The sequence below is a fragment of the Chlamydotis macqueenii genome, chromosome 19, assembly GCF_036417535.1.
Source record: "Chlamydotis macqueenii isolate bChlMac1 chromosome 19, bChlMac1.mat, whole genome shotgun sequence".
NCBI classification, from domain to species: Eukaryota; Metazoa; Chordata; class Aves; order Otidiformes; family Otididae; genus Chlamydotis; species Chlamydotis macqueenii.
Genome location: NC_141574.1, coordinates 10,881,142 through 10,908,109, shown reverse-complemented (window position 1 = coordinate 10,908,109; position 26,968 = coordinate 10,881,142). Strand labels below are relative to the sequence as shown.

General features: G+C 47.8%; 1 protein-coding gene across 1 annotated transcript in view; it reads left to right on the top strand.

The window, feature by feature from the left end:
* Positions 1–26,968, top strand: part of GALNT17 (polypeptide N-acetylgalactosaminyltransferase 17) — a 210,914-nt gene that overhangs the window by 123,112 nt on the left and 60,834 nt on the right. Inside the window, exon 6 of the mRNA XM_086763193.1 lies at positions 11,226–11,343. Coding sequence (XP_086619319.1) covers positions 11,226–11,343 — 118 coding nt within the window. The remainder of the gene's footprint in view (positions 1–11,225; positions 11,344–26,968) is intronic.

Sequence of the window (26,968 nt, the reverse complement as noted above, 5' to 3'; positions counted from 1 at the left end):
CAGCAGAAGTAGTGGTCCCCAGCCTGTGCGCATCTGTGGGAGGAAACACACAGCCTTAAAATGTTCATAGGTCGTTCGGGGTGATAAATGTACCTGGGACGGGAAGTGATCTCTGCTTTTGCAGCTGTTGACCCAAAGTTGTCTAGCCCTTAAACAGGCAGTTTGCTTAAATCCCTTTGCAGGTATTGGGATGTCAGATCTGTGGCTGGGTAGATCTGCTCTAATCCAGGTGGAGGTGAACCCACAACGGCCTCTCCACCTCTGAGTATCCTCACCTGGCAATCATCTTTACCAAGTTTGCCTTTGCATTTTGATACAGTTCTTCCCATATTCATTTTTCTTTTCTGTCTGCTTCGCTTGCTGTTAAAAATAAAAGAAACTCAAACCCTGAGAAATGAGAATGACATTCACTATTAAACGCTGGAGGCGCAGAATGTATCTGTTACATTTCTCAGGAATTGTGCTTCTGCGCTAGAGATGCGTGAAGGGTAAGATAAACCTGGGGGCTGCCCTCCCTGCGAACAGGCTCGTATCAAGTCGTTGTCAAATGAAATGCATTACTCGGCTTCTTTGAGGTGCTTACAGGGCCATTTCGGTGCACTCGCGTTTACCCACCGAGTGAAACTGCTCCGTCTGTCAATAACCATTACTCACCTCCCTGTTCTTAGTACCAGCCTATCGTGAACATAAGCGCCTTCGCCTGAATTCTGTCTGCAGAAATATCCGTGAGATTCCCGATAACTTCAGTCTCCGGAATCTTTAACTTCAACATCCATTACAGAAAGAAACGTGGATCTGTGCGAAACTAACTAACAGCCATCACCCAGCCGTCACCCAAGGTGTGTTTCTGATAGCGCCTGGAATTTCGTGTTTCGGAGGTATTTATGTTTAGAAGGCACTTCCGAGTGTTTGAAGGAAGCGGGGACCGGTTGGTGAGTTGTGGTTACGTGGTAGGTTTGAAAGCGATGGTGCAAAATAACCCTCGTGGGGAAGAGGTGCCGTGCGCCTGCACGCACAAACACAGCTGGGCGCAGCAACGGCATCCGTCTCTCGCTGCTCTTTTATTCCTGGTGCTGCTCAGGGGCTGGCTGAGCTGACGGGGACTTGTGCTCCGTTCCTAGCTGTCAAGGGAATTGTTTTTTAGCTCCGCTTTGTGACAGCCAGCAGTTCCGCTTGCGTATTTGTCCTCAGGTGCGTGGTTTTGGCTTGCAACGTCTTTGTTGCAGGCAGTGATTCACCACGAGAGGTTTCTCTCTTGATTTCTGGGGTTTGGCTCGAGTGTTCAGAGAATAAAAATGACATTTCAGCTGTAAACAGAGTAGGTTTGTTCTAGAGTGGTGCTCGCATGCATGGCCCTCAGAGCCGATCTTCGTATTATCACCACATTTAAGAAGTCAATTTAACCGTAATATTGCAGTTTCTGTCATTTTGCATTTGATAGTCACTTGAAGCAAGTTTAGAAGCTGGAGGAGTATTTTGGTGTAAGCGCTGCATTGCAGAAATGCTTTTTGGGTTTGCGCGATCAGTCATGAATGTCTTCCTCGTGATGCCACGTTATCTTCATCTGAGAAGGGTGAAGAGGAGCCGCGCGGTTGGGATGGGACCCAGGCGCCCCGTGGCATCGCCTTCTGAACCCCCCAGCTTGGGCTGGTCAGTACAGGTAAGAGCAGAGGTGTGCCTTGAGTGGTAGAGGAGGGGGTGGCACAGCCTCCTGCCGCTGGAGCTTTTGGAAGAAAGCAGTCATGGTGGTGTTTCTGCTCTGAGCTTGTTCCTCTCCACGTGAAGATCAGAGCTCCTGGGGAGCGCTCCTGAGGCGTGGGAGCCTAGCAGACTGAACAAGGACACTGTTTTTGGAAAAGACGAGGACACAACATGCTACCCCAGTTCCATTTTGGGTACCGAGGGGTCTTTGGCAGTTTGGGCCTGAACGAAGGAGCAGGGGGTTGGACCCTCATTCTTCATCCTGGTGCCGTAACCGGGGCACGGCTTGTTGCTGAGTTGGGCTGAGAGATGTGTCTGAGGCAGAGAGAAGTTTGTTTACCTGTGAAATTTGTTCACTGTGATTTTTATGCTAGCTGGAGAGGAAAAACACGACTGGAAGTCAGCTGCTTTGCTGCCCTTGAGAAAAAATATCTTCGTGTTAAAAAAAGAGAAGTAAATAACATGTTCCTGTTAAGTGCCTGTTAGTTATACATATTACATCTAAAAGTAATTATCATTTAATTAGCAGTCTCGCAACAGTGGAAGGAGATAAAGTCACAGTTACATTGCGTTTATGACTGGTAGCAAGCGGAGGGACCTATTCCGATGAAGCAGCGCCCGCAGCAGCGGTTTGGCCCGGCCCTTTGGCGAACGTGAGCAGCTCCACGGAGCCGGGCCCGCCGGGGCTGCAGCGAGCGGGACAGCAGAGACCCAGAGATGGTACCAAAAGGTATCAATTGCAGATTTATTGTAACTGAAATCTGATTTTCCTGTGAGGTGTTGGATGCTCCCATTTGAAAACCAGTGGGTTTAGGATTAGATATTGATTAGAGGAGCATGTGCAGGTTTTGACACCCAAACTCTGGTCTCTGTGCCAGGTATTTCTAAGGATAAACATTTGATCTTTTCGTCTTTCCCTTTTCCTCTGTCCACCAAACACTTTGTTATAAGAAGTCAGGGATTGGAAATGCCAAAAGATCACACATTGAAGGAAATCAATGACAAGAAATCTTTCACCTTCATAGCGATGAAATCCCAGCGTTTGTCTGCTCTCGTGTCACTGGGATTTTTGGAGTGGTGCAAATGCATATCTTTGTGTCCAGGACCACATAAAAACATTATCAACTTGAGGAACTGGGAAACGGTTTAAAGATGTTTGCTCCCTAGCTGTGTGTGTTAAATCCAAGCACCCAGAAGGACTGGGGAATGCACCTCCCGTTCTGCTCAGAGCTGCTGGCTGAGCTGGATTTCAGTCGCTGCCAATTAACAGAAATGAGCTTTTAAACTACTTCTGGTGAAACTTTGAAGCCAGTCCCTGATGTTGCCCTGGGGAGTTCTGCATCTCTAAGGTGGAATAAATAGGTCTGATTTGCATAGAGAAAACAGTACGCTTTTAATGAAGAGTTCACGTGGGATGGAAAGCCCTGAGTAAGCTGTTCAGGAGGGTGCTTGCCACTCGCGTTAAGAGGCGACTGATAGTCGATGGGAGGAAGAGACCGTGACCTTCTGTTGATTAATCTTTTGAGGTGTACACTCTCCATACCTGCCTTGCGGTGAAAGCAGCAGCTTTCCAGTGCGCGGCGTGGTGAGACACAGCGCGGGGAAGAGACTCGCATTTCGTCTTGCTTCCTGGCTCAGATTAAAATTGCGAACCACTTTGTTTTGCTAGAATTTTGTCGCGTGTTGGTTAACGTGTTTTAACTAATGAGATATAAGAAAACATCTATTTTCCTGGTGAAGACAAGGCTTTGTGGCTTAGCTCCTGAGTTTGATTACAAGACTGTGCTCCGGCTGGATAATTTCTGTGCAGTAGAACGTAACAGCAATTTCCAGATCTGCTTTGAGTGTAAGGCCTTTAGGGGACCAGTCATAGCCAAAGTAAAACCGGGTTAGCTAAATGCTGTGCCATTCTGACTCTTCGTCCATGCTGGTCTGTGCTCCCCTTCATATTCTGCCTTGATGTGCAGTAGCTTTCCAGACAGGGAAACTATTTTCTTGGTGTATTTTGTGCGTTTTTCAGTGGCTGCCAATATGAGCCAGCGCATACATGGAATCATGCTCTGTTTTGTCTCACCCTTCAAGTCTGAGACTCTGTGTCACCTCTCCCGTAGGACTGTCCCTAATGAATCACTATGAGTGATGGCTATTATTTCCCCCAATTCTGCCTTTGTGGATAAATGGGACGCCATTAAGGGCCAGAGCCCCGGCGCACTGATGTTTGCGAATGTGCAGTCGTGCTGCGGTGGTTTGGGGAAGGAGCCTGTTACCCTCGCTCCCTAGGGAGGCCCTGGGCTCATTGCCGCGGGCCGAAGGCTTCGCGCCAGATGTGAACGACTGGGTTTCCCCCTGAGTGCCTGGCTCTGCGCTGCCTCCAGGAATAGCTCTGCAACTGCCATTAAATTAGCTAAGATGAAGAGCCATCTTTTAAGTATATCCCAAGGGAGAATCCCATAATTGCAACTATTTCCTCAAATCCATTCCTGAACAGAGACTGAGCCCTATTTGAAGGGTAATTATCAAATTTACTTTCTCCAAGGTGACTTCTTCAGGTCTTGTGCAGAGTTATCATTTCTAGACTCAGAACTGCACACCTCAAAGGCTGCGATGCAGCATTGCTTCCCCGTGCACACAGAGAGAGCGGCGCTGGGCCGTTGGAGTTAGCACCTTGTGCTATTGCCAGCGCTTGGGTAAATGATGGAGAACAGCCCAAAACGCCTTCTGCAAACACTCGTGACTGTCAGCGAGGCTCACTCCCATCTTAGGGTTGTTGGTCTGGAAGAGTTTCTCAGGGTTGGTGGCTTTTGCTGGGGTCCCCAAAGATGGCTGCAGGACGTGGTTGGTCGTCTGCTTCCAAGTGGCTGCAGAAGCGGGTAAGCTCTGATCCATCTCACTGAGATCTTTGGGGCTGGAGTTGCACTTCAGCTGACAAAATATGTGGAGTTGGGGACTGTTACTGCCTGCACATGAGCATTTTGGCAGCCTACAACAGCACGTCTGCACAAAAACCCCTGCTAAAAGTGCCGAAGAAAAAGGAACCGTTGAGATGAGTGCTTGGCCATCCAGTGATTTTGAGTGCTGGAACATCCTTGGTTTCCCAGAATACACAGGGAGGGAAAATGCTTTTAGGAATGACCTTGGTGGCAGTTTTTATCCTGGAAGGGAAATGAGTCCTGAAGCCTGCACGTGTAAATAGAAATCTGCTTTAGACTGGCACGCCGTATCTTAGCGCGCGCGCTGCATGCGCGGTATTTGTTGCACTGGTGGCTTAAAGCAGGGCTAGAAACAGCAGATTGTGTGTGCGATTCCTCGCTTACAAGGTTATTAACTACTGGTGCTTTTCTCGCCGTAGGTGACTTAAATTGAGGGGGTCTGCCGTACATAACAATACTGGTAGTTAATTTAGCAGCTGCAGTGAGAAAGTCACTTAAGTGATTTATAAATTATTTTTCTCAAGAGCATCTAGATATTATGCTCGTCTGACAGATGAGGAAGCAGAGGTACAAAGAAGTTAAATGCTTTGCCTGAGATCCCGGAGTGAGTCTCCTCCTGACGTGGAAATCAGAACAGGCACACAGCAGCGAGAAAGTCACAACTATCCTGAGCAAGGTCACGGACGTGGGTAGGCATAATAGGTTTTTTAAAAAATACGTAGTTTTCACAGCTTCTGTGCCATTAAAAGTTTAAGTCTTATTAATCTCCAGTAAATTCAGAAAAGGAATTCAATCTAGCGTCTCTTTTATGTGGTATCTCTTATTTTTAATTTGTTTCGCAGATTCTGTAGTACTTAGCAACAGCAGGAAAATAAACCCATTCGAAACAGACAATTAACCAAGGTCACTGGGGCAGGGAAGCTAGAATTATTCAAGAAACAGCTATTGCAGATACCATCCTGGGGATCGTATTAAGCAAGGTACGCTGCTGTGGGCTAAAACGCCGTTTCTTTATAGAAATTTTATTACATTCTTGTGAAAGACAGCCAGCTTTTATCTGCCCAAGCCATTACGCAGGCAGTGAAGGGAAGCTGGGAGCGTGGCTCCTGCCTGACTCTGCATCTGCATGTAGATGCCTCGCCGTAGGAGGCAGAAGCAATATATATTTCTCCTTTGGAGATGTGCTTCGTCTGTGACATTAGTTTTTGGTCTTCTTGCAGTCAGCATCGTGCCCTCGTGCTCGTGCGCTGCTGTTAGCCGCCTCCCACGGCTGCCCTGGCACTCAAACCCTCTTCTGTTGCTGCAGACTTCTTAATTTAATGACCTGAAGTTCACTTTCAAAGCAAATACCGCTCCACAGCACGTACCTAGGCCATGTCTGCCCTGCATGGTTGCTTTCGGAGGAAGCTGGGATGGGGCTGAGGGGTGAGACGGGGCACTGCATGTCTGCCATTGTGGCTGAGGAGCTTGTGGGGAGGAGGGCCGCAGGCTCTGGGCGGGAGGGTGCTGCCTCATCCTCATCCCTGACCTTATTCTCGGTGGTGCTTCCTGGGTGTGACTGACCCCTCGCTGAGGACAGGGGAAGGGGAGCAGAGCGTGGCACTGGGATCAGACTGACAAAGACAGCAGGCAGGCCGGGCAGGGCCGGGTTTGCCTTCGGGCCTCCGGTTCACTCTGCCTGGCCCTGCCGTGTCCTCTGCACAGACAGCTGTCGTGCCCTGGGTAATCTCATTTCGGAGAGGAATGGGGTTGCTTCAGCTCCGGGCTCTGCCTGAACCTCCTCTGTCACAGCCTCGCCATTCCGCTGGCCCCTGGGCAGGCTCCAGAGGGCACTTCCCAAGGTGCAGGTGGTCACAGAGCCAAGTGCAGCTGAAAAATGGGCTTCTTGTTTTCCAAATTTTTAATTCACTCAATTCCTCTCCTCTTCCATTTCTCTGCCCCCAAAACCAGAGGGACCAGGGGTTTCCTCTGTGGCTTTGCAGCGGGACTGACTGCAGATCCCCGCCAGAACAGCACGTTGCCCAGGGACGGCAGCAGTCCTGGGGTGGCACTTGGAGCGCTCAGCGGAGACGATGCTGTTCCGTCATCCCAGAGCCATCCTGCTGCGCTCAGACTGGGCCCAGTGAGAGGTCAGCAGTGGGATGGACTGATCAGGAAGGCAGCCGGGGCGCGAGGGCTGCAGCCTGGAGTCCCTTCAGGAGGCCGAGCGGTCCCCCAGGACACAGCTTGCTGAGCAGAGCAGTGGGATTTGCGTGGTCTCTGCCCCACGGAGGGCTGCTGCCTGTGGGCAGGGTCTGATTTACCCGGTCTCGTGAACCCCTGACCAGGGGGGTCAATCCCTAATGCCACAGACTTGTATTTAATTTCCACACACGTACTCTCCTGCTATAAACGTATGTCTTTCTTCATTCTGCAGTGTGTTTGCGGTGCCACAAACACAGAAGATGATGGTGCTGGTGGTTCTTTCTGTTTGCAGATTGAGTCTTTAATTTCATCTATGGCCAAAAGAAAATCAAGTGTTTTATCATAGAGAGCCATGTAAAAGTAAAGGTGGTGTTCTTCCTTACCCCGGTATCATCAATGAAATAATTGATAGGCTGCTATTTAAACCCACGGGCTTAATTTGACCAAATTTGATAATTGACCTGAAATTTTCTACATATAATATGTTACTGTAGGTTGGTAAATTCAGACCATAAAGCTCAGAGTCTCCAGTGTTTCCTGCTGAGATGCTGGCTCCCACCAGTGACCCCCAGCTGAAACGCGGAGGTGCAGACAGGCAGGAGTGGGAAGTGGTGTGTGTTCTGGACAAGTCTGAAATCTCAAAATGGAAAATACGATGTTTGAGTCTGGTCCTCTAAATCAGCAATGGCAAGTTTGGGAGAGGGACAAGTAATGCCTCTGTGCAGGTAAGGGACTGTCCCAGGTGCGCTAAACGTGGTGATGTGTCTCCAAAAGCAGTGGGGTTGTGTTGCTGAAGGTAGAGCAACTCCATGATTGAAGTTTATTCAAAACCACCGCAGTTTAATGGAGCCTGGACACCCCAGCAGTTCTTAAAAGTGTATTTCTCAGCGTTCTGCGCTCGGCGGTATGACTGCTAATTATTTTTTTAATATCTTTTTTCCCTTCATATTTTATAACTTGCACTTTAGAATACGATTGGAAGCAAAATCCAATTGTGTAGGAAAATTAATTTCCTTGAATTGAAGAAGCAATCTACTTGAGACTTTTTAATCATTAGATGGTAACTGTGCGCTAAAGAAAAGACGACCATTAAAGTCACTTAATAGACTAGGATAAACGTTTTCCCCTGTATCTTCTTCATCTTTATTTAGAGATTCATGCTGAGGGTATTTCATAAAACCTACTCTTCTTGACCTTTCCTCACTTACTGTATAGAGGAGCCAACCGAAATAACGGCAGGGAGCTAACGCTGTGGATTTCTGGATCCAGACCCAGTAATTCTGCTAAACATCTCTGTTCATCCTTTTCTGCCAAATTCTGCTTTTCCTTTCTCATTAAAGAAAGAATAGCTATCGGGACAAATAAAAATGCATTTAGCTGAGCTGAGCTGTGTGATTTTTAAAAACAAACTGTGATAATGCTTTAATTAAGGGGCAGAGGAACAAGAGGCTTTATCAGCTCTTTGTCTGCGGGCCATTATTTCATTGTGGATGGGCTGTCTGGTATTGTAACTGTCCACCTTTTTGAAGGATTTACTACAAAATCAAATGGTGCTTTTATTTAAATTGTTGAGCGCCGCTTGAGTCCTCGTTTATTTAATATGGAAGCATTGTTACAAAGAAGAATTGTAGCACTTAATTTGTATTGCTTGAGGGACCTCGGATCCGCTCAGGAGCGCTGCTTTGCATGCTTCATGGTGGCGTGTGCCAAAAGCAGAACGTGCAGCGAAACAGGGAGGAGGAAAATGTGAAGGTGAGAGTTACCAAATCCCAATCAGGCCGTTTCTGAGAGCGTTTTGGAAAGGGCTGGTGACTCCGTGCTCTATAAAGTGAAGTCATGTTGCAAAATAATGATGAAAAAAAGCTGTATTGGGATACGGCTCGTGCATGACTGTTGAGTGGCTTCCAGTTCAGAAAACCTTGTTTATCTGGTGGTGAGTTCCCAGTGATCCAAATTATTGGACCAGAAATTCAGTTTCATTTGTCTGAAACTTCCACTTGGATTTTTTGCTGGATGTAACTGATCTCTGAGTGCCTTTAGCAGACCTAACAGGTTTTGACTGCAGAAGTCAAAGGTGCATGTGCTCCCCCACAGCTGTTCCCCGTGGAGGAGATGAACTGGGTTGTTTGTGCTCCGTGTAAAACCAGAGCAACTTACCTTTCTCTTTAATTCCAGGGGGTAATCTAGGATAATGGAGCTATTAGATTTGGCATCTGTAGCGTGGTTATCATTTCAGAAAGGATTGTTTCTGCTAATGGCAGTTAACTTCCACAAATAAAGTAATAGGATTGAAATCTTAAGTACTAGAGTGGCAGCAAACCATGAAACGTTATACCGCTTGTTGGAAGGAAGGAGAGCTGGCTGTCAAGAAGAAATCTATTGAAAAAGCCCTCTGATGGATTCCAATTCTAACTAATTTAATACAGCAGCAGCATTCAGCTGTTCTACCAGTCTATTAAAAGTATTAAAATGTTTATAAATCATAATACTTAAGTGGCTAGAACTCTTCATCCAAGGAGCTCAAGGGTTTCACAAAGATTAATTTGGCCAGCTTTTGGCGGAGCGGAGCTGTAAGGTCCTCGGGGGTTGTTGAGCCCCGCGGCTGCTGGGGGTGCGTCGGGGACCCCAGGTGCTCCTCTGGCAGATACGGGCATTTTACGTGGTGTGGATGGAGAGGTTGAGTGTGGGCCTGATCCTTGCCTTCTTTAAGCTGTGTCTGGGTATATTCGAGTGTGTGTTCCTCCTCTGCAACCTCTAACTACTTAGTTCAGCCTTGAACATGCCCCACAACACAGACAAGCCATGAAATGTACTTTGAAGCAAGACTTTGGGGCTGCCGTTAAAATACATGATCCCCGTGTCCCACTTTCCCTCAAGAGCAGGTTCCCTCTGGAGAACAGGCATTTTGAAGTGATGTGAGATTTCCAGATGCACGGGCTACCTTTAGTGTAACAGCCGGCAAGTCCTCTCCAGACAGCACAAGGCGGGTGTCCCCTAGGCCCAGGCAAGGAGCTGCAGAGGTGATGCTGTCCCATCCTGCATGGTGGAGCTTCCCCTGCTCAAAGCTTTGAGCTCTGGGTGGGCGGGGGGTCCCGTCGCTCACCGTGAGAGCAGACTGGCGGTACCTTGGCATGGCTTAGCTGTGAAACTCATTGCCTCTTCCCTACTGATCCTTCTGAGTGCATCCTTGTTTCTTTTTCTTTAGAGCATGGATTCAAATGAAAGCAAGTTAAAGTGGAGAATGGGTTTTATATTTCTATTTTAGTACAGAAAATATCCCAGGGGGTAAACTTTCCACATACCATAACTGCCACAGATTAGTGTCCCCCCAGGCAGCAAGAGCACAATGATACGGTTTTGTTCAGTGTCGTGCTCAGTGGCAAAGTGTAATTTTATGGAGAGGGTCACAAGTGTTTAACCACTCACAAAATACCCCCAGATGTGATCTCAGCTTGTGCAAATCAGAGCAGCATCCTCATCTCAGGGAACCTTTATCGGATGGAGATCTGGTCCCGTGTTTTGCGAGGTGACGAGGGAGGGGTGGTGCGTGTGCACGGGGCAGCCGGGGTCGTCAGTAAACACAATAATCTGCCGCATCCTTGAAATTGCATAGTTATTAGAATTTAACCCCTGACACTGGGTTCTTCCTGAATCTTTCTGCTATTTTATTGACGTCGGTGCTGTTAGTGCTGCTCTCATTTTTCTCTCTTACTTTCCCTGGCCGGACGCTGTGCTTGGCTGCTCTGCAGCGGTGGAGCCAAGCAGCGCTGGGAGGGCGCGAGGTTTTGCAGGATGAATGTGACAGCTTGATTGCTAACCCAGAGCCCTGTCGATACTGGTGGAACTGGGCAGGTGACGCAGCAGGTGTTTCTGTTGGCAGTTGTCTTGAGTTTTTAAAGAATTTGCTTTTGCGAATGTGCCATTTACCTTGTTGCTAGTCGGTAACGACTCCCTTGTGGTATATAAGACAGACCCCAGTTGGAAACCTCGTTTCACAAGACACTCTAAAAACTATTGTCTGTCCTGGAATCTGCTCTGTTACTAGACGTGCTAGAAGAGAGTGAGAGAAAGGAAATGCCGTTATTATATTTTCTTCACAAATGGGGAATGGAAGCCCCAAGAATTTGTGCCCTTGCCTGTAGATACAACAGGATGTTTACAACAGAGCCGAGACCTGAAGGCTGTTCAGTAATTTAATCCTAGGAGAACTCTTTTCTCCAGGCTGCACAGTGAAACGAACTTAAATTCTGGACAATTTCATTGCAGTGGTGAAATAATATCTTCAAAGGTGCAAAGCTTGCTCGTTGCTGCAAGGTTTCTGAGGTAACTTGGCAGAAAGTAGCCCTCGGTCCATTAAAAATTGGAAAATGTCAATAATTGTGCATTTCTGTTGGTTTTATTTTAATGCAGGACGCCAGCAATGATTGGTTGCTCGTTTGTTGTGCACAGAAAGTTCTTCGGAGAGATCGGGCTTCTCGATCCTGGGATGGATGTGTACGGAGGGGAGAACATCGAGCTCGGCATCAAGGTTTGTGACACATTGGCAAGAAAAATTGCACCTAACGGTATTTAAGGAACCCAAAGCAACACTTTCAATGAGTTAACATAAACAGTTATTAGAATGCTGCAGGGGAACTGAGCACTGATGTGTTTTATAGCCTTTTAATTTAGGTTTAAGGGGGAAAATAACCTGCTTTTAGGGCTGAGTGCAGTTTTTTCTTTCTTGGCTTGCCTGTCTGACTGACCTGACACAAAAAGCTGCTGAGAGGAAATGGTGTGCCAGGGATTACAGACCCTGGTCGTCATGTCACACCCTTACTGTGAGTTACAGGTGTCTTAAACATGAGAAAAAATACGGTGCTGTTTTTTGTCACATGAGCATTAGGGAGGTTGGTGGGACTCGTGAGCGTCTCAAAAAGACACAAAGCCTGAAAGTATTTTATAAGCATTTAGCATCTGCAGAGAAAATAAGTTCGTAAACAGGCAAAACCTGCTTATTGAAGTGAAAAGCTAATAGCTGTGTTTTTAGAGCTGCCTCACTGCATCCGCGCAGACGTTCGTTGTTACAGAATCCACTGTGACTTGATTGCTGTGTACAATATCAGATGTGGCTTAGCGATTCAAGTGTTTACATACAGTGAAGTGATTCATAAGCAATGAATTTAATGTTCAGAAGCAACTTGGGATGGCAAAGTCTATGGAGATTCTTCCAGGCGTGTTTTGGAGAACAGCGCTTGTACATTAACAAGCTGATAGGGAGAGGCTTGAGACTGGAAAATTGAATTGACTCTGCTGTTGTAAAAATGAAAAATCATTGTTCGCTTATAGATTTACCAGAGGATATTTACTTTACTGGCAAATCAGAAGAAACTTAGGAAATCTATTGTTATTGGCTATGGGGAGCACTAATCACACTTAAACAAGGGAATAGAAATTAAAGGCTTTACACATGCCGCATAGCTCTTCTCCGTATGAAGTAATTATTGCACATCATCATGCAGCTCACTTCTTGGGTCTAGAGAGATCTTGCTCTAAACCAAGCTTCTCTTGTGGCTTCCCTTATTTGTTTGTTTATGGGATTTTTTAATAATGTCATTGTGGAACTAGTCTTCTCACAACTGGTAATTCAACCATCTGCTAGGGTTTTGGGAGATTTAATGGAAGACTGGCTTCTTAACTGGAAAAATAAGATGGATGTCTCCGGGACAAGTGATGAGCTATGTCTTCTTTTTCACATGCTGAACTTTTTCGAAAGGCTCTCTAATAGACATCCTTTTGGAAAAAGATAATCCCTCTTCCCCAAGTGACTTTCCCAGGCTTGCACTTCCAACCCATATGTTTCTGTGTTGTGTAACACCTCGTACGCTGTGTCTTCTGATCAAGATTTTAAAAATAGAGGTGGTTTTGGGAGCCAAAATACTTAAGAAATCTGCCTTGTGAGACTATGTAGAAAGTAGATTTTCAAAGATTCCTGAGCTCCAAAAATCAGCCTGTGTGCAAGTGTCTTATTTAGCAACCAAGAGCTCATGGTGTATCAACACACGTTGGCCGTTGCGTATGCCGGTCAGGTGGCTCGCAGAGAACGGTCCTGGAGATGGTGTGCACTTCCCAGATATTTGAGTATCTCTTTTCCTGTTGAATCTGGTGCAAATTCATCTTTCTGAGAATCATGTGGCATTTTTTAAACATTGTATTCTTGTGTTACCAAAAATGCTCAAAGAACACAAAGGAGATAATAAGCCCATTGAGGCTGTGAGGGGGACATAGGAAAATTACAGAGTTTTGGGCAAAAGAATGAGCTAACTATATTACGGTAAAATTAAATGCATGTAATCTGAATACCAAAATGAAATAAATAATTGAGAAGGTTGGGCTGTGCTAACCTAGAAGGGCAAAGGCCATATACCGTACAAGATTCTTGGTTTATTGATATGTTTCAGATATTCTAAAATGAGCTGCTCTGTACCTGTGTGTGTTGAAATAGATGGGCCGTGTCTATCTTTCAGTCGCTGAATTGAGTTAGATAAAGGAGAAAGCTCCTGCGTGAGCCACTTAAAACCAAAACCCCGTTCCTCACATTCCCGAAGGCTGCCCTGGGCTCGCTGCTCTCCCGACCGTGCTGGGAAGCGTCCTTGGCTTGCTCAGATAATAATAATAAAGCCATTACGCATGATGCTGCCCCAGGCAAATTCCTGTTCTGCCTGCGGGGTAGCTGAGGCCCAGGCAAGGGAACGTGCTGTTCTCTGTTATTGCATTTCCTTTTATCACTCTGGAGTGTCTCCAGAAGGTCGTGCTTATTCACTCCTCTTGTCCCTGATGTCCACTCCTTCACTTCTCGAGGCAGAATTGAGTCTAATTCCCCTTTTCTTGGCAGAGAGCGGAGAAGTGTTTGCTAGGCGAGGCAGTTCAGGCTCATATTTCAGCTGAGAGGTTTTCAAAGCGCTTTTTTCCCTCCCCTCCCGCTCCGCACCGAAGTGTGCCTTGCAATCCAGTTCTAATAGCGCCAGGTCTCTCTTATGGTCTTGACAGCCGCAAGGACCAAACATTTGGTCTGTTCCTGCATTAGCAACTGCCCCCAGCAGACCGTGTGTGGAAATCTCGTCCTCACGCCCGGCTGGTGACCAGGTGATGCCGATGAAGCTGGTGGAGCTGCAGTGTGTGGAGACATCCCATACCTGCTCTCGGTCCTGCCGTAGGAACAGGGAGAGGAGTCTTGCTCCAGGTCTGGGCCCTTCCCCAGTAACCTGCTTTCTCAGGACAACCTTTGAGCCACCTCTTCTAACCCTTTGCTGTACCGAACAAGTTCCTACTCTGATTTTATAAACTTGATGTCCATTTCCTCGCCTTGAAGGTGTTGATGCTGCTCTGGGTCCCCACCAGCTCCTCATGTGAATTTTCGCGCAGAGGCTTCTCTGACTGTCTCTCCTCCTTCTGCTGAAAATTTTTATTTTATTTTAAAACTGTTTGTGGCCCTGGCTTTTAGTGACTAAGTGGGAAGACTGCTTTTGCTGCGTGTCTCGCTTTTTCTCTGCAGGGAGGGTTTCATGGGTTTTCGTGGTTAGTCACAGACATTCATGAAAGATGCTCCATGAAATTGCGTGTGTCTGAATAAAGATGAAAAAGTCTGTGCAGACAGTTCCATGATTTCAAAGTCTGGGATGGGTTACAAGGTTGTTTTCAGAGTATTTTGAGCTTCTGTCATGCATTGCTAATTAAACTTATTTGAGTTGTCTTTTAGAGATTAATTTAATCAATAAGGATATTATTACTGCTTTGATGGTATCATTTGTACAAATTGTCACTTGAAGAAAGCAATTAACTAAGAATGCTTATTAGCTGATCCGTCCCACACCTTATTTGTGTAGTAAGAATCGATTATTGAATTCGTTAAGCAAAGCACAATTCAGGGATCCCTTTGAGGTTTAATGACTGACTCGAGCTGCTTTTTACTGTGAGCGTTAAATTGTCTGAAGTTTGCATTGCATCTTTTTAAACTATTTCCAGAGGAAAAGCACAGCATATCATCTTCATATCTCAGATTTTTTTCCCTCCAATTTGTCATCTAGGTCCGGCAGGCCAGCTTTCTGGTGCTGTGTGGTGAGTTGCCCCTGGCTGGACACCAGCTGCCCCCCAGAGCCGCTCTGTCGCTCCCCTCCTCAGCTGGACGGGGCAGAGAGAATATGACAAAAAGCTCGTGGGTCGAGATAAGGACAGGGAGAGATTCAGCAATTAAAGTCACGGGCAAAACGGACTCGACTTGTAACAGATTAATTTAATTTATTACCAATCACATCAGAGTAGGGTAATGAGAACTAAACCCAAATCTTAAAATGCCTTCCCCCTACCCCTCTCTTCTTCCTGGGCTTAACTTTACTCCCAGTTTCTCTGCCTCCTCCCTACCAGCGGTGCAGGGGGATGGGGAATGGGGGTTGCAGTCAGTCCAGCACACGTTGGCTCTGCTGCTCCTTCCTTCTCGGGAGGAGGACCCCTCACACTCTTCCTCTGCTCCAGCATGGGGTCCCTCCCATGGGAGACAAGTCTTCCATGAACTTCTCCAATGTGAATCCTTCCCACAGGCTGCAGTTTTTCATGAGCTGCTCCAGCGTGGGTCCTTTCCACAGGGTGCAGTCCCTCAGGAACAGGCTGCTCTGGCATGAGTCCCCCTCATGGGGTCACGGGCCCTGCCTGCAAACCCGCTCCAGCCTGGGCTCCTCTCTACCGGACCACAGGCCCTGCCAGGAGCCTGGTCCAGCGTGGGCTTCCCACAGGGCCACAGCCTCCTTCAGGCATCCACCTGCCGCAGCGTGGGGTCCTCCCCGGGCTGCAGGGGGATCTCTGCTCCTCCGTGGGCCTCCATGGGCTGCAGGGGCACAGCCGGCTTCACCGTGGTCATCACCACGGGCTGCAGCGGGATCTCAGCTCTGGCACCTTGAGCACCTCCTCCCCTCCTTCTGCACTGACCTTGGTGTCTGCAGAGTTGTTCCTCTTATTCTCCCTCCTCTCTTTTCCAGCTGCAGATGTGCGGGTTTTCCCCCCCTTCTCGAACATGTTGCCACAGAGGCACTACCACCATCCCTGATGGGCTTGGCCTTGGCCAGCAGCAGGTCCGTCCGTCTTGGAGCTGGTTGGCATTGGCTCCCTTGGACACAGGGGAAGCTTCCAGCAGCTTCTCACAGAAGCTGCCCTGCTACCAAAACCTTGCCACGCAAACCCAGTACACAGAATCACAGAGTGGTTTGGGTTGGAAGGGACCGTTAAAGCCCATCCAGTCCAACCCCCCTGCAAGGAGCAGGGACATCTCCAACCGGATCAGGTTGCTCACAGCCCCGGCCAACCTGGCCCGGAATGTTTCCAGGGATGGGGCATCCACTGCCTCTCTGGGCAACCTGGGCCAACCTCCTTGCACTGGCAGAGACAGTGGTTCTCTCCCAGAGGGTGCGGTGCCTGTGTACCCCTCAGCCTTTCAGAAACCCTTAAAACAGATGAAATAGTGTTCTGGTGGTACAAGTCTCTTGTGTGCATTCCATCCAGGAAGGAGCCCCTTTTGTTTATATGAGTACGGTTATTCATATCCTGAAATGTTGAGAGAGTCAGGCAAAAAAAAAGATGGAAAGCCATCGGATAGGTATATTTAGATTCCATAAGGGAGCTTGGTTCTTTCTGCATTCAGAAAATTAAATCCTTCTCTTTGTGCTTATATTTTCCATAAAATTATGGTTATATCTCTTTCGTTAAGAATACAGTGAGGGTATTTAGAGCAAGGGGTTATTTTGGTGTCTGTGGCTTTGTCGGGTCTGCGGTGAGGGTTGGGCAGCCTGCATCCAGCCCTAAGGGAGGCAGAAAATCCTCTCCCTCCGTGGGGTGCTGGGTGGGAGCAAAGGAGGGATGTCAGCGCAGGGCTGCGAGTCATGAGAAAGATGTGTTCATTTTTTTTCCCCTGTTTTTGTAAAAAAAAAAAAAAAAAAAAAAAAAAAAAAATCCACAAAAACCAACTAGCACAGGCTTGCTTTCCCAGCCCAACTGGAACCCAGGCTCCGGTGCGAATGCGCTGGGTCTTTGTGTGAGTGACACCATGCACGTCTCTGACGTGGAGAGCGATAGATGCGAGCGTAACGGGGAGCCCGTCAGTACCATTGCTGGCCGGATATTTGGCTAGATTTCCACCGGCATGAACCTAATATCTAAATAGTCAGTGCCTGTCATCAAAATGTAAAAATATCCCTGCTTAGGGTGGAATTTGTTTTTATAATGTCAGCCAGACACGTAGACATCTAATATCAGGTGTCACGTTGGACTCTGCGATGTGCGTTACTGCTGTCACTCGAAAATGCCGGGGCTTTTTGTTTCATCATCTTCAAATGTCTCTCTCTCTCTCATTTCTTCTGATTAATATATTAACGCCTGGGTGCAGGCAGAGACAGCTGATGGTAGGCAGCACCTGAAATCCCTTTTTAACCACCCTGTCCGTCAGCGCCTGGGCGTGAATTCCAGCATTCCCCCAGTGACTGTCACGTCTGGGGGCTTCACCAGCCACCGTGCGACGTGACGGTGGGATGTGGGAGATCGGCGGTGACACGCTGTTACATTTTTTTATCACTTTGAAAAATAGGGAGGCTGAAAAGCATGTAATTTATTCATAAGGCTTTATTAGGCTTGTGAGGGTTCGCTGAGACGCAGTCGTTAGAGTTGAATCGAGTTTCTCGTGATGTGCAGGGATTTTTCCCTGGCTGCACCTCGCTCTGCTGAGATTTGAGTTAGTTGAGGAATTACACGTGTGGCAGCAAAAGAGTTTATTTGGGAAGTCTGGGGACACATCAGCCCAAACTTCTGAGGGAAGGACTTTCAGGAGCACAGATGGAGTTTGCTGCATGGTGTCTCCCAAGCTTTATTTTGTGGTTGGTTGCAGGAGGTGTCGGTGATGAGCTGACACACGTTTCTGATTGCGAGGAAGGAGAGAACATGTCTTGGGTAGTTGAAGGCTTTGGGGAAAAATTACCAGCTATCTGGGGAGTAAGTACTGTTCAAACATCTGCTCTTTTGACATTTCTGAGAATATGTACTGGGAAGCTGCGGTCCTCATGAGGTTGGTCAGACGCAGATGGTGTAGAAGGCAGTGCTGGCAGTGGGGGATGCTCGATGTGGCTGTTGGCAGGAGGAGAAGGGAACAAAACTCTGGCCTCGCTTATCGGGGAAAGAGATTTTGGAGTTAGAGCAAGGGGTAATTGGAAAAGTTGGCTGCTAAACCTTGATGAAAGTAACGGGGGAACCACCGGCGTTGGAGTTACAGTTCGCCCAGCCTGATCTGCAGGACAAAGCTGCGCGGGGATGGATCACGTCTCCTTCTCTGTCTGCAGGCACAAAAAGCCTCCCTGTCACGTGCGGCAGCCGTAGCAGCAGTGGGTTTGATGCAGGCAGTCACAGAGCTGCCTGGGGCTTGCCAAGGCCATGGAGACTCCTGCAGTTCAGGGAAAAAAAACCCAAACCAACCAACAACTCCCCCGTCCCCAGCCCAAACCTACTGACAATAAAAACGCAGAACCAGCTTTTGAAAAGTTTTCTTTTTTTTTTCAGTCAGGCACCAAAATCCACTTAGAAATTGAGGCTTAAAGCTGTTTCCAAATAGAACTCAAGTTGCCTTGGAGCAAAACAAGAGGCAGAGTAGGCCTGACCTTGGAAAAAGTCTTAGAAATAGAGATTGCCCGGTCATACATCCTCCGTGTACGGCCACGGTCTGTTTATTTTTACCTGCATCCCTCGTAAAGAAGTTGATTTTGCTCGTCAGAGCGATTGTTGTGTGGTTGGAAGAAATATTTCCACATCGAGCAAGATCCAGTCACTGTTGGCATTAGTTTTAAGAGCAGGAATCAGTACAAGTATGAATTTAGATCCTACATCTGGCATTTTAGTTGTCAGCTCGGTATTTACTGTCGGTGCTTGAGGGTGCTGTATGAGAGGCGCCGGTGTAGCTTTCCAAACTGGTAAATGCTTTTCATTGCACCCGCCTCCGTGCGATGGAGCTGTATTTGGGTGATTTTCTAAACAGGCTCTAACTGCTGTGCTGGGAGCCGGAGAGCGGCTCTGCCCTCGCTGCTGCGGCGCTCGGGCAGTTTATTGCTGTCCCTCCGCGGGAAGGGGAATTGCGGGCAGGCAGCTGCAGAGCTCCCTCCTCTTTCTTTGCTCTTGAGAGAAAATAATTTGTCATCCCCGCCGGTCACACACTGACAGGGGGAAGGCACTGCTATCTTCACCCCACTGGATTCTTGCGTTTTTACTGACAAGGTGATTTTTGTTCCGGGAAGACGCTGCTCGTCTTTGCTGGGAATGATGAGAACTCTTGCCGTGCGACAGGCCGTGTGTGGCGGATGAAGAAAGCCGTGTTAGGACTCAGCCATGCCTTGTGTTCGCTTGAAGCTCTGGCAGGTGTCAGCCGTTCACTGATTTTTTTCAGGATCGGTGCCTCTGGCGAGCGGTGGTTAGGGATCTGCCAGACGTTGGTTTAACGCCCTGGAGTCCACCCTGGTCGCCCTGGGCTGGGGGCCTGGGTGGAGATAGGCAGGAGTGGAAGCAGCCACAGCATTTCCAGAGTGAAAGGGGCTGCAGAGAGCAAGGACAAGCGACCATGCAGTTCACTGAGACTTAGCAAAGTTTGGTTTATTTATGCTTTTCACCACTGGATTTTAGAAAATGGAGTCTAAATCCTGAGGAAGGTTCTGTGATGCTCGTCTTTGGTCTGTCTCTGCTTCTCCTACTGAACAGAGCCCTTCCCATGTTTCTCTTTCCACTGAATTTTCTGGAAATTTGAATTTGAATTTCTGCTGATTTGGACCACACTGACATTGTTCAGTGAGGTTGCTCCAGGGGTTCTTCAAGCACGAGCACTCACACCCCTGCCCACATCCAGGCTGTGGACATCAAAAGACACCTCCAGTATCCCCACGACAGGTTGATTTTTCTTTTTTTCTGTCATGTGCTGTGTTTCTTGGGCATGACACCCATTCCACAAGCCCTTTAACTGGAGGCTTCCAGCTCTCCATCCTCTGTGGAGAAAGATGTGGCAAAGGAGGCACCCTGAGCCCCTGCATTGTCACCCTTTCCTGCCTGTTGCTCAGGGGTGAGTCCATTCCTGGCCATGCTCCCTCAGTGTTTTATGTGGAAATGCCTGAGCCCAGCTAGGTGTGAGGCTGGGGCAGGGGCTCTGTGTTGCTCGCCATCCGTGTTCTGTATTATGGGATAAAATGTGGCAGATAGGTAGCACCTTCTCCAGCCCCAGAGATACCTGTGGTGCCACCCTATGTGTCCCGTCCAGCCAGCCCTTGCTGTTGTGGGGAAGACTCAAGAGCCTTTCCCGTCGCAGGAGACGTTTCTTGGCTGGCAGGGCAGGGGCATCGGGACATGCTGAAATGTGGGATCCAGGTTGCATCTTTGGGGTACATCAGCAGGCATTTCAAGGACTGTTGTGCTGATGTTCACCATATTGCTGTGTCTGGAAAGCAAAGGGGTTGGCGTGGATGATGCCAGCAGGCTTGTGACAGCCGTGCTGTGGCTGTCACCCTCTGTGTTCTTGCAGGGAAATTCCTTAAGTCCTCTTAAAGAACAGTGATGGGTGCGAGCAGCTGACGAAGGATTCCCGTATCGTTTCAACTGACATATTCCCCTCTGTACTGCAGGGCACATTGGTTTGGTTCTTTGGGCCCTGCTGAGTGGAAGCAGCCCTGGGACGTCCCTTCCTGTTGCCCAGGCCACGGTCACGTTTCCAGCACTGAGCGTTCATTAATGTGAGGGATGATGCATGAGCTGGAGTGGTCCCGGCTCTCTGAGCACTGCAATTTGGTCAGGAATTGCTGAGATACAGCAAAGTGAGGCCCCCGGAAAGCTGGTTTTATAGCATTGCTCTCTGGAGGACAACTGTCCTTCGGAGTATTCCTAGGTGTCTGAAACAAGAACTCTGAAATCTGCTTTTTTCTTTCACTCTTCACTCTACAGGGTGAGCAGCGGCACATTTACTCTACGCATGTGCCTACAGTGTCTGGGATATAAATTACCCTATAAAACACAAAACGGGCTTGCGTCTTCCTAAAAACCAACTCCAAGCCAAATGGAACTTTATCTTCTTACAAAAAGCACGCTTGGGAAATGCCAAGAGAAAATTTGACGTGAAATTACGCAGCAATAAATGAGGCCCATGGTAAACCGAGATGCGGTATGAGGGTGTTTTCGTCCCATTATATCCATAAAGCATGCAGAAAGCGCCCTGTTCGTCAGGGCTGCACAGGCAAGGTTATTTTTTTGTCTTTTCGTCTGTCCTTATGAGAAGACTTGTGATGCGCTTGCTGGGTCTGTGGGACACACAGATCTCTTCCCTACCTCATCCGGAGCCACAAAGTTGATTTTGTCACTGTTGTTACCACCAGTGACTCGGGCAGGACGATGCGTCAGACCTCGGAGTGCTCCTGTCTCGTAATCACTGAGCTTTGGGTTTTATTGAGGGCAAGACTCTCTTCATTGACTGCAGATTTCTCCTAGGCTTGAGGATTGTTCCTGGTGGGAATGTAATCAATGCTGTTACACCCCTGTGATTTCCAGCCCAAAAGCTTGTAGTTAGAAATTCCTAACCAGCTTTTAGTGTGTCTGTGAGGCTTGGCAGTCGTCATCTCTCAAGGACTTTCGAGTCAAACCTGTTCATTTTTACAAACACAATTATTTTCCCAGAGCCCCTGATGCGGTCGCAGCCTCGGCTCCGAGAACTGTTCAAGCCGTGTTTCTTTTTCATCTGGACTCTTCGCTGATACGGAGCACAGTTAAAAGGCAGGTGACAGCCTGATGGCAAGAAACAGAGACCCAGCTGCTTTTCCCTGCGTATATCCATCCCAGCTCTGCTGAGTGAGCAGAAAATGGTAGTAAAATTAATGGTATTAATGATCAAATATTGTCCCAGCCCTGTGGCAAGGCCAGCTTCACTCCCAGATTAAGGCAGGCCTTTCTACCCGGCCTCCTGCGCATGCTCTTCAAGCATCCCAGCTTTGCTGGAAGACCTCGTGTGTCCTGGTTCTGGCCAGGATAGAGTTAATATTTACCTGAGCTGGGTGGAGAACTGAAGCTGGTAGCCCCTATGGCTGGGATAGTTAACTAATTAGCTAACAGCTGGGGTTAATTTACCCAAATTAGCCAAAGGGCTATTCCATCCCATCTGACATCATGCTCAGTATATAAGTGAGGAGGGTGCTGAAGGGAGGCTCTCCTAGTTGGAAGAGACTGGATGTAGAGATCTGTTGTGAGCTATTATACTGTATTTGTGTTCCATCACTCTATTGTTTTCTTGTCATTACTGTTAAATTTACTTTTTGTTTAATCTCAACCCGCGTGTTTGGTTTTTTTTTTCCCTGGTTTTCTTTTGTTTGTCAAATCTCCTCCTATTCTCTCGGAGAGTGGGGGGAGTGAGAGAGAGACTGCGTAGTCTGGTCCCCGTTGGGGCTGAACTACGACATTGTGTCACCTCCTGGACTCCTTCAACATCCGAATCCTTTTGAGACTGGTACTCTACTCTTTGGGATTGCTTTGTAGCACTGTCTTTGATGTCAGCTTTTGGCCAGCTTTGAGGGATTGTGCCACATTACAGTCACCCATTCCTCCAAGAAATGTGCTCCAGCGTGTTTGTTCCCTGCCTCTGACCTTTTGTTTTTCAGTGTTGCTGGGCGTGATTTGCCGTTGTTCTGTCACAAGCTCCAGCATGCAGCGAGTACACAGCAGATGTAAACCAGTAAGGATGTTAACGCTTGGTACACCATCATGCCTGGCTCCAGAGCTTTGCAGAAGGCTCTGGAAGATCTCTGCCGCTGGCAGATTGTGCTGCGTCCAGCCTGTGGCTTATTTTGATCTAATAAATCCTATGTACTTGAGCTCTCTTTGCTTAGTTTACCATATTCAAGTAGCTTTTGTGTATCTAAAGCTTGATTGGGGTAAGAATTGCATCGTCTTGTGTGTTTAGAAAAGCTGTTGGTGTCTTTGGGGTCTAACAGTATTAATGGCAGTGATAAGAAGTATCAGTCTGTTTGGTCATCCTCTCAAATTAGTTGGCTCACTTCTTCCACAGCTTTTTCAGTACTGTCTGATTTGGGTGCCTGCTTTGGTGTGACAAAGAGGAGAAAATTCCCGGCAAAACTGAGTGGGAGCTAATCATTTATCTCCTTCAGCCATCCTGGAAAATCTCCTCTTTCCTTTTGTGACGAATGAGAGCCTGGCACTGCATGCCTGGCCTGTGATGTGGTACCACAGGAGACTTGTCCTGTGCATCACTGAGAGTAACAGCAGAAACACCCAGACGTGATTTATGTTTCCCAGTGTGTTTATCCTTCGCTCTGTTGTGTCCTTGCAGTGCTGGATTAAGACGGCAGAGGTGGTGCTCTCTGGGACTCATTTTGAGCAGCGTTCGCAGTCGGAGCTCCCTATGAGTGAACGCTGTCACAGCAGTGAACTTTCTGCTGTGTTTTATTCATGGCAGGACTGTTGCCTGCTAGATGAGCTAATGGCTATGATGCCCCGCTGCCGTAGTGCGTAAGAGGTGTTTAACCCCAGTAACACAGTTTTAATTTGTCTCCCTGACCTGGGGGTTTTCCCAGGAGTCCCAGGGCAAGGGAACGTGTTGTAGCTGGGACTCGACACCATGAGCTGTCTCCTTAGCAGCCAAATCCCTTCCCCAAATTCTCTAAGAGTCCAGGTGATTGACCAAAACTGCCTTGGCTTTGCCTAAGGACTCAGCCGCAGAGGTACCATGGAATGGAAGTATATATTAGGGTGTTTTCTGCACTCAGGATTTTGGCGGTATTTTCAGCATCCTGGCTCTCCCTGAGCTGGTCGGAAGCAGCCGGTACAGGAAGCTGGTAAGGCAGATCAGAGAATGAAATGAATTTCCACCTTTGGCTGCCCAGGCTGTGATCCAGCACAGCACTTAACTTTTGGCCACCTCTTAATTTCTGTGGCACTGTTGCTCCTGCTTAAATATAGGTGCTTAAGTGCATTTCTGGATTGAGGCCTCTAGAGCTGAACTTGGGCCGTAAGGGTTACTATCTTCAAAACAACATTTTTCACTGGAAGACCTTGCCCCTCTAAACAGTTTCTTCCATTTTATGAGCTAATGAACTCATCTAGCTTTAAAATACAAGTGCATCCTTCTTGGATGTTGTCATGCGTCACCACCTTCTACAGAGTTATTGTGTCATATTTGCACAGAAAATACAGGAAGAATCCATCGGGAAGTTAGCTAGCCTGCTCATTGAATAAATGTACACCTAAAGCCTCAGTAACAAACCGATCGTTTCATATTCATCTACTGACACAAAATATATATTAATTAACCAAAGTACTGCTAGTGGGCATATGGAAATGAAGTGGAATCAACCCAAGATCGCCCTTTTTTCTGAATTTTCACTTTATTAAGAAATAGAGCTTTGTGCTGACTGCAGTTCTTTCATATCAGATCTGTGCCTTGAAGCTCAGTGCTAGGGCTGAAAAGAGAAGGAGAATCGGGATTTCCTAGCGCTGTGGAAACCACTGCAAATAATGCAGCTGATAATGAGGAATTAATCTGTGATCCCGTGGAGGAGAGAGCTGTCAGATCTGCCGCAGGCGCAAGGGGTGCTTCGTTCTGTCAAAGCAACAGAGTTAAACTGAGAGAGACAATTAGATATAAATTCACATTTGGACTAACTGTAGCTAACTTAGTATGTAAAATAGGAGGTTTAAGTCTATAGCTCTGGGTTTCCGAGACGTAAGGCGATAGCAATACCCCAAACACGAGATAACAAAGGATTTTCCATATGGGCCTGCAAAGTGCTCATTTTAGGAGGAAGATGGTCCTTGGTGTTGTCCCCTCTCCTGGGCTGCCAGTGGCCAGGACACGGGGCCGAGCAGCACCTCCCAGGTGGCCAGAGGCGCTGGGGATGCTCCTGGTACATCAGCCCTTAAGTGTTCCAGGTCTTTGCCCAGTTTTTTGCGCATCCCTGTCCCGCGTGTCTCCCAAACCACAGGAGTGGGTACCTCTCTGCAGGAGAAGGTAGGGTAATAAATGGTCTCGTCACTGACCCGTTCAGCTCAGCAGCCTGCTTTCACTTTTATCTTATTTGTGCTTTGGCGTCATTCAAGTATTGATTGTGCTAAGGGCGTATCAGTGTTTTTATAATAGCTTCTGAGGGCGCAGCTTGTTTGCTTTCCAAATGAAAGGATCAAGCTGGATATGAAATGATGAGCTAGGACTGTGGGTAGGTACTGTAGCCTTTAACGTGTAAGAAGAGCATTAACATTGCTGGCAAAGATGCTGTGAATGGTAAAAAACCTCCTTACTATATGGTCTTTTCCCTCCAGAGATGTTGATCTGCTGACCAAAGGTGTGGCGGGACACATCCCCCTCTTCCCAGTCCCCCCCAAGCAGCCGTGAACTCCAGGAGAGTAAATCTCAAACCAGAGCTGAGGCTCAGCTGTCAGTCCTCTGGTCTGATTCGCTTGGCTCTGCAGCTGGAGAGCTACGACCAAATGCAAGGAAAGCAAAATGTTTCCTCTCTTCTTCCTGGGATTTTAGGTTTAAAATCATGAATGTGCAGAATGGCATCTGTTTTCTATTCAGAACTTTAGCTTTGGCCATTTGTATTTGAAACTTGGTGTGGGTCTGCAAAAAGCTCATGTTCCTTGTTGGATTTTTCCAGGATCAGGAGCCTGGGCTTTGGCTGTGAACATTAAAAAACCCATTCCGATAGCTTTGGTTTCTGCTCAGCCCGCTCTGGATCCTGTAACGTCTCACCTGGTGAGCTCTGATTTTGGCAAGCTTTGTTTTCTCCTGGGTGCTTCCTCCAATGGCATCTCCAGCAGGTGCTCAGAGGCAGTGAGTGGCAGGAGATGACGTGTGTTGGAGCCCCAGGGGTTCCTCTCTCGCCTGCTTTAATGTCCAGCACAGATGTCTCCAGTCAGCACAATTTAAAAAGCCCAGAGATGGAAAAAAAAAAAAAAGCAGTTGTCTGATCTTCTGGTCAGCTCTTGCCCTGAGCCTTTCTGTTCCCACCAAGGACTCCTTGCAGCCCGACCCAAAGCCATGAGCTTTGGGGCAGTGTGTGACCACGGGGCCTGGAGCCCAGCAGATTTTGCCAGAGCACCCAAAAGGGTGACCAGCCACATTGTCCATCCCAGCCCCCTTCACAGCTCTTGCTACCTGCAACCACACTTCTAGCCCAAGCTCCTCACAACTGCTGAGTCCTCAGTAGTTTTCTTGTGTTTCTGCTGCCTGGGCAGGGAGGAACTGCTGCCCACCATTGTGGCTGTTGATGTTCTGCAGGCCTTGCTCCTCGCCTGCCCATTGATCCCACACCAGCCTGTCAGCGCAGTGGCATCGCTTCCCCACTTCTTCACTTCGATGACAAGCAGGTATCGCCTCTCTTACTGACCGTATCTGCTTTCCTTGGACTTGACCCCTTGGCCAAGGGTTTGCTGAACTCCCATGTCTCCTTGCAGGGCCCACATGTTGCCTGGAGATGCATCTCCGTGCGCTTCTAAGGAAGTGGAACAAAAGGTTCAAAATACAGAAGACTTAATTAGTGCTCAAACAGCTTTGTTTTCTTGATGCCTTGGAGGTCTCAGTTACTCAGATTTGTCCGAGCCTCAGGAACCGCATACGGACCTTGTTAAGCAGGTCAAAACCGTTCATTGACATCATCTGCTGCTTTTGTCGAGTACGCCAAAGAGTGTCGTGTCCTGTCCTTTGTCTCATTTTTACCAGTTATGTTGTCTGTTCAGATTGTGTTACAGGAGCAAACAGTTGGTCAGGGATTATCATTTGTGTGATGCCAGGAGAACATTCAGGAACAGTAATGGGTGGTACCTCCTCAGCTGAAACTGCCATTAATTTTTTTTTTTCCCTAATATATAAGCGTAGCAGTAACTAAAGCTGCATCCAGTGTTGACTCTAGTCCCCGGTATCAGGAGGAGCTCACGGAGGAGAATTTCTGGTGAGTGAAGTGTCCTTCTTTGGCTGCCCAGGAGAGGTGAGGGACCAGAGACAGATACGAGTTTAGCACATTTTGAAGTCCCTTTGTGGAGCAGGTTTGGTTGTTCTGGTGTGTTCTGGTTTAACGACCTGGTGATGTGGAGATGCATCCCCGTGGAGGGCAGCG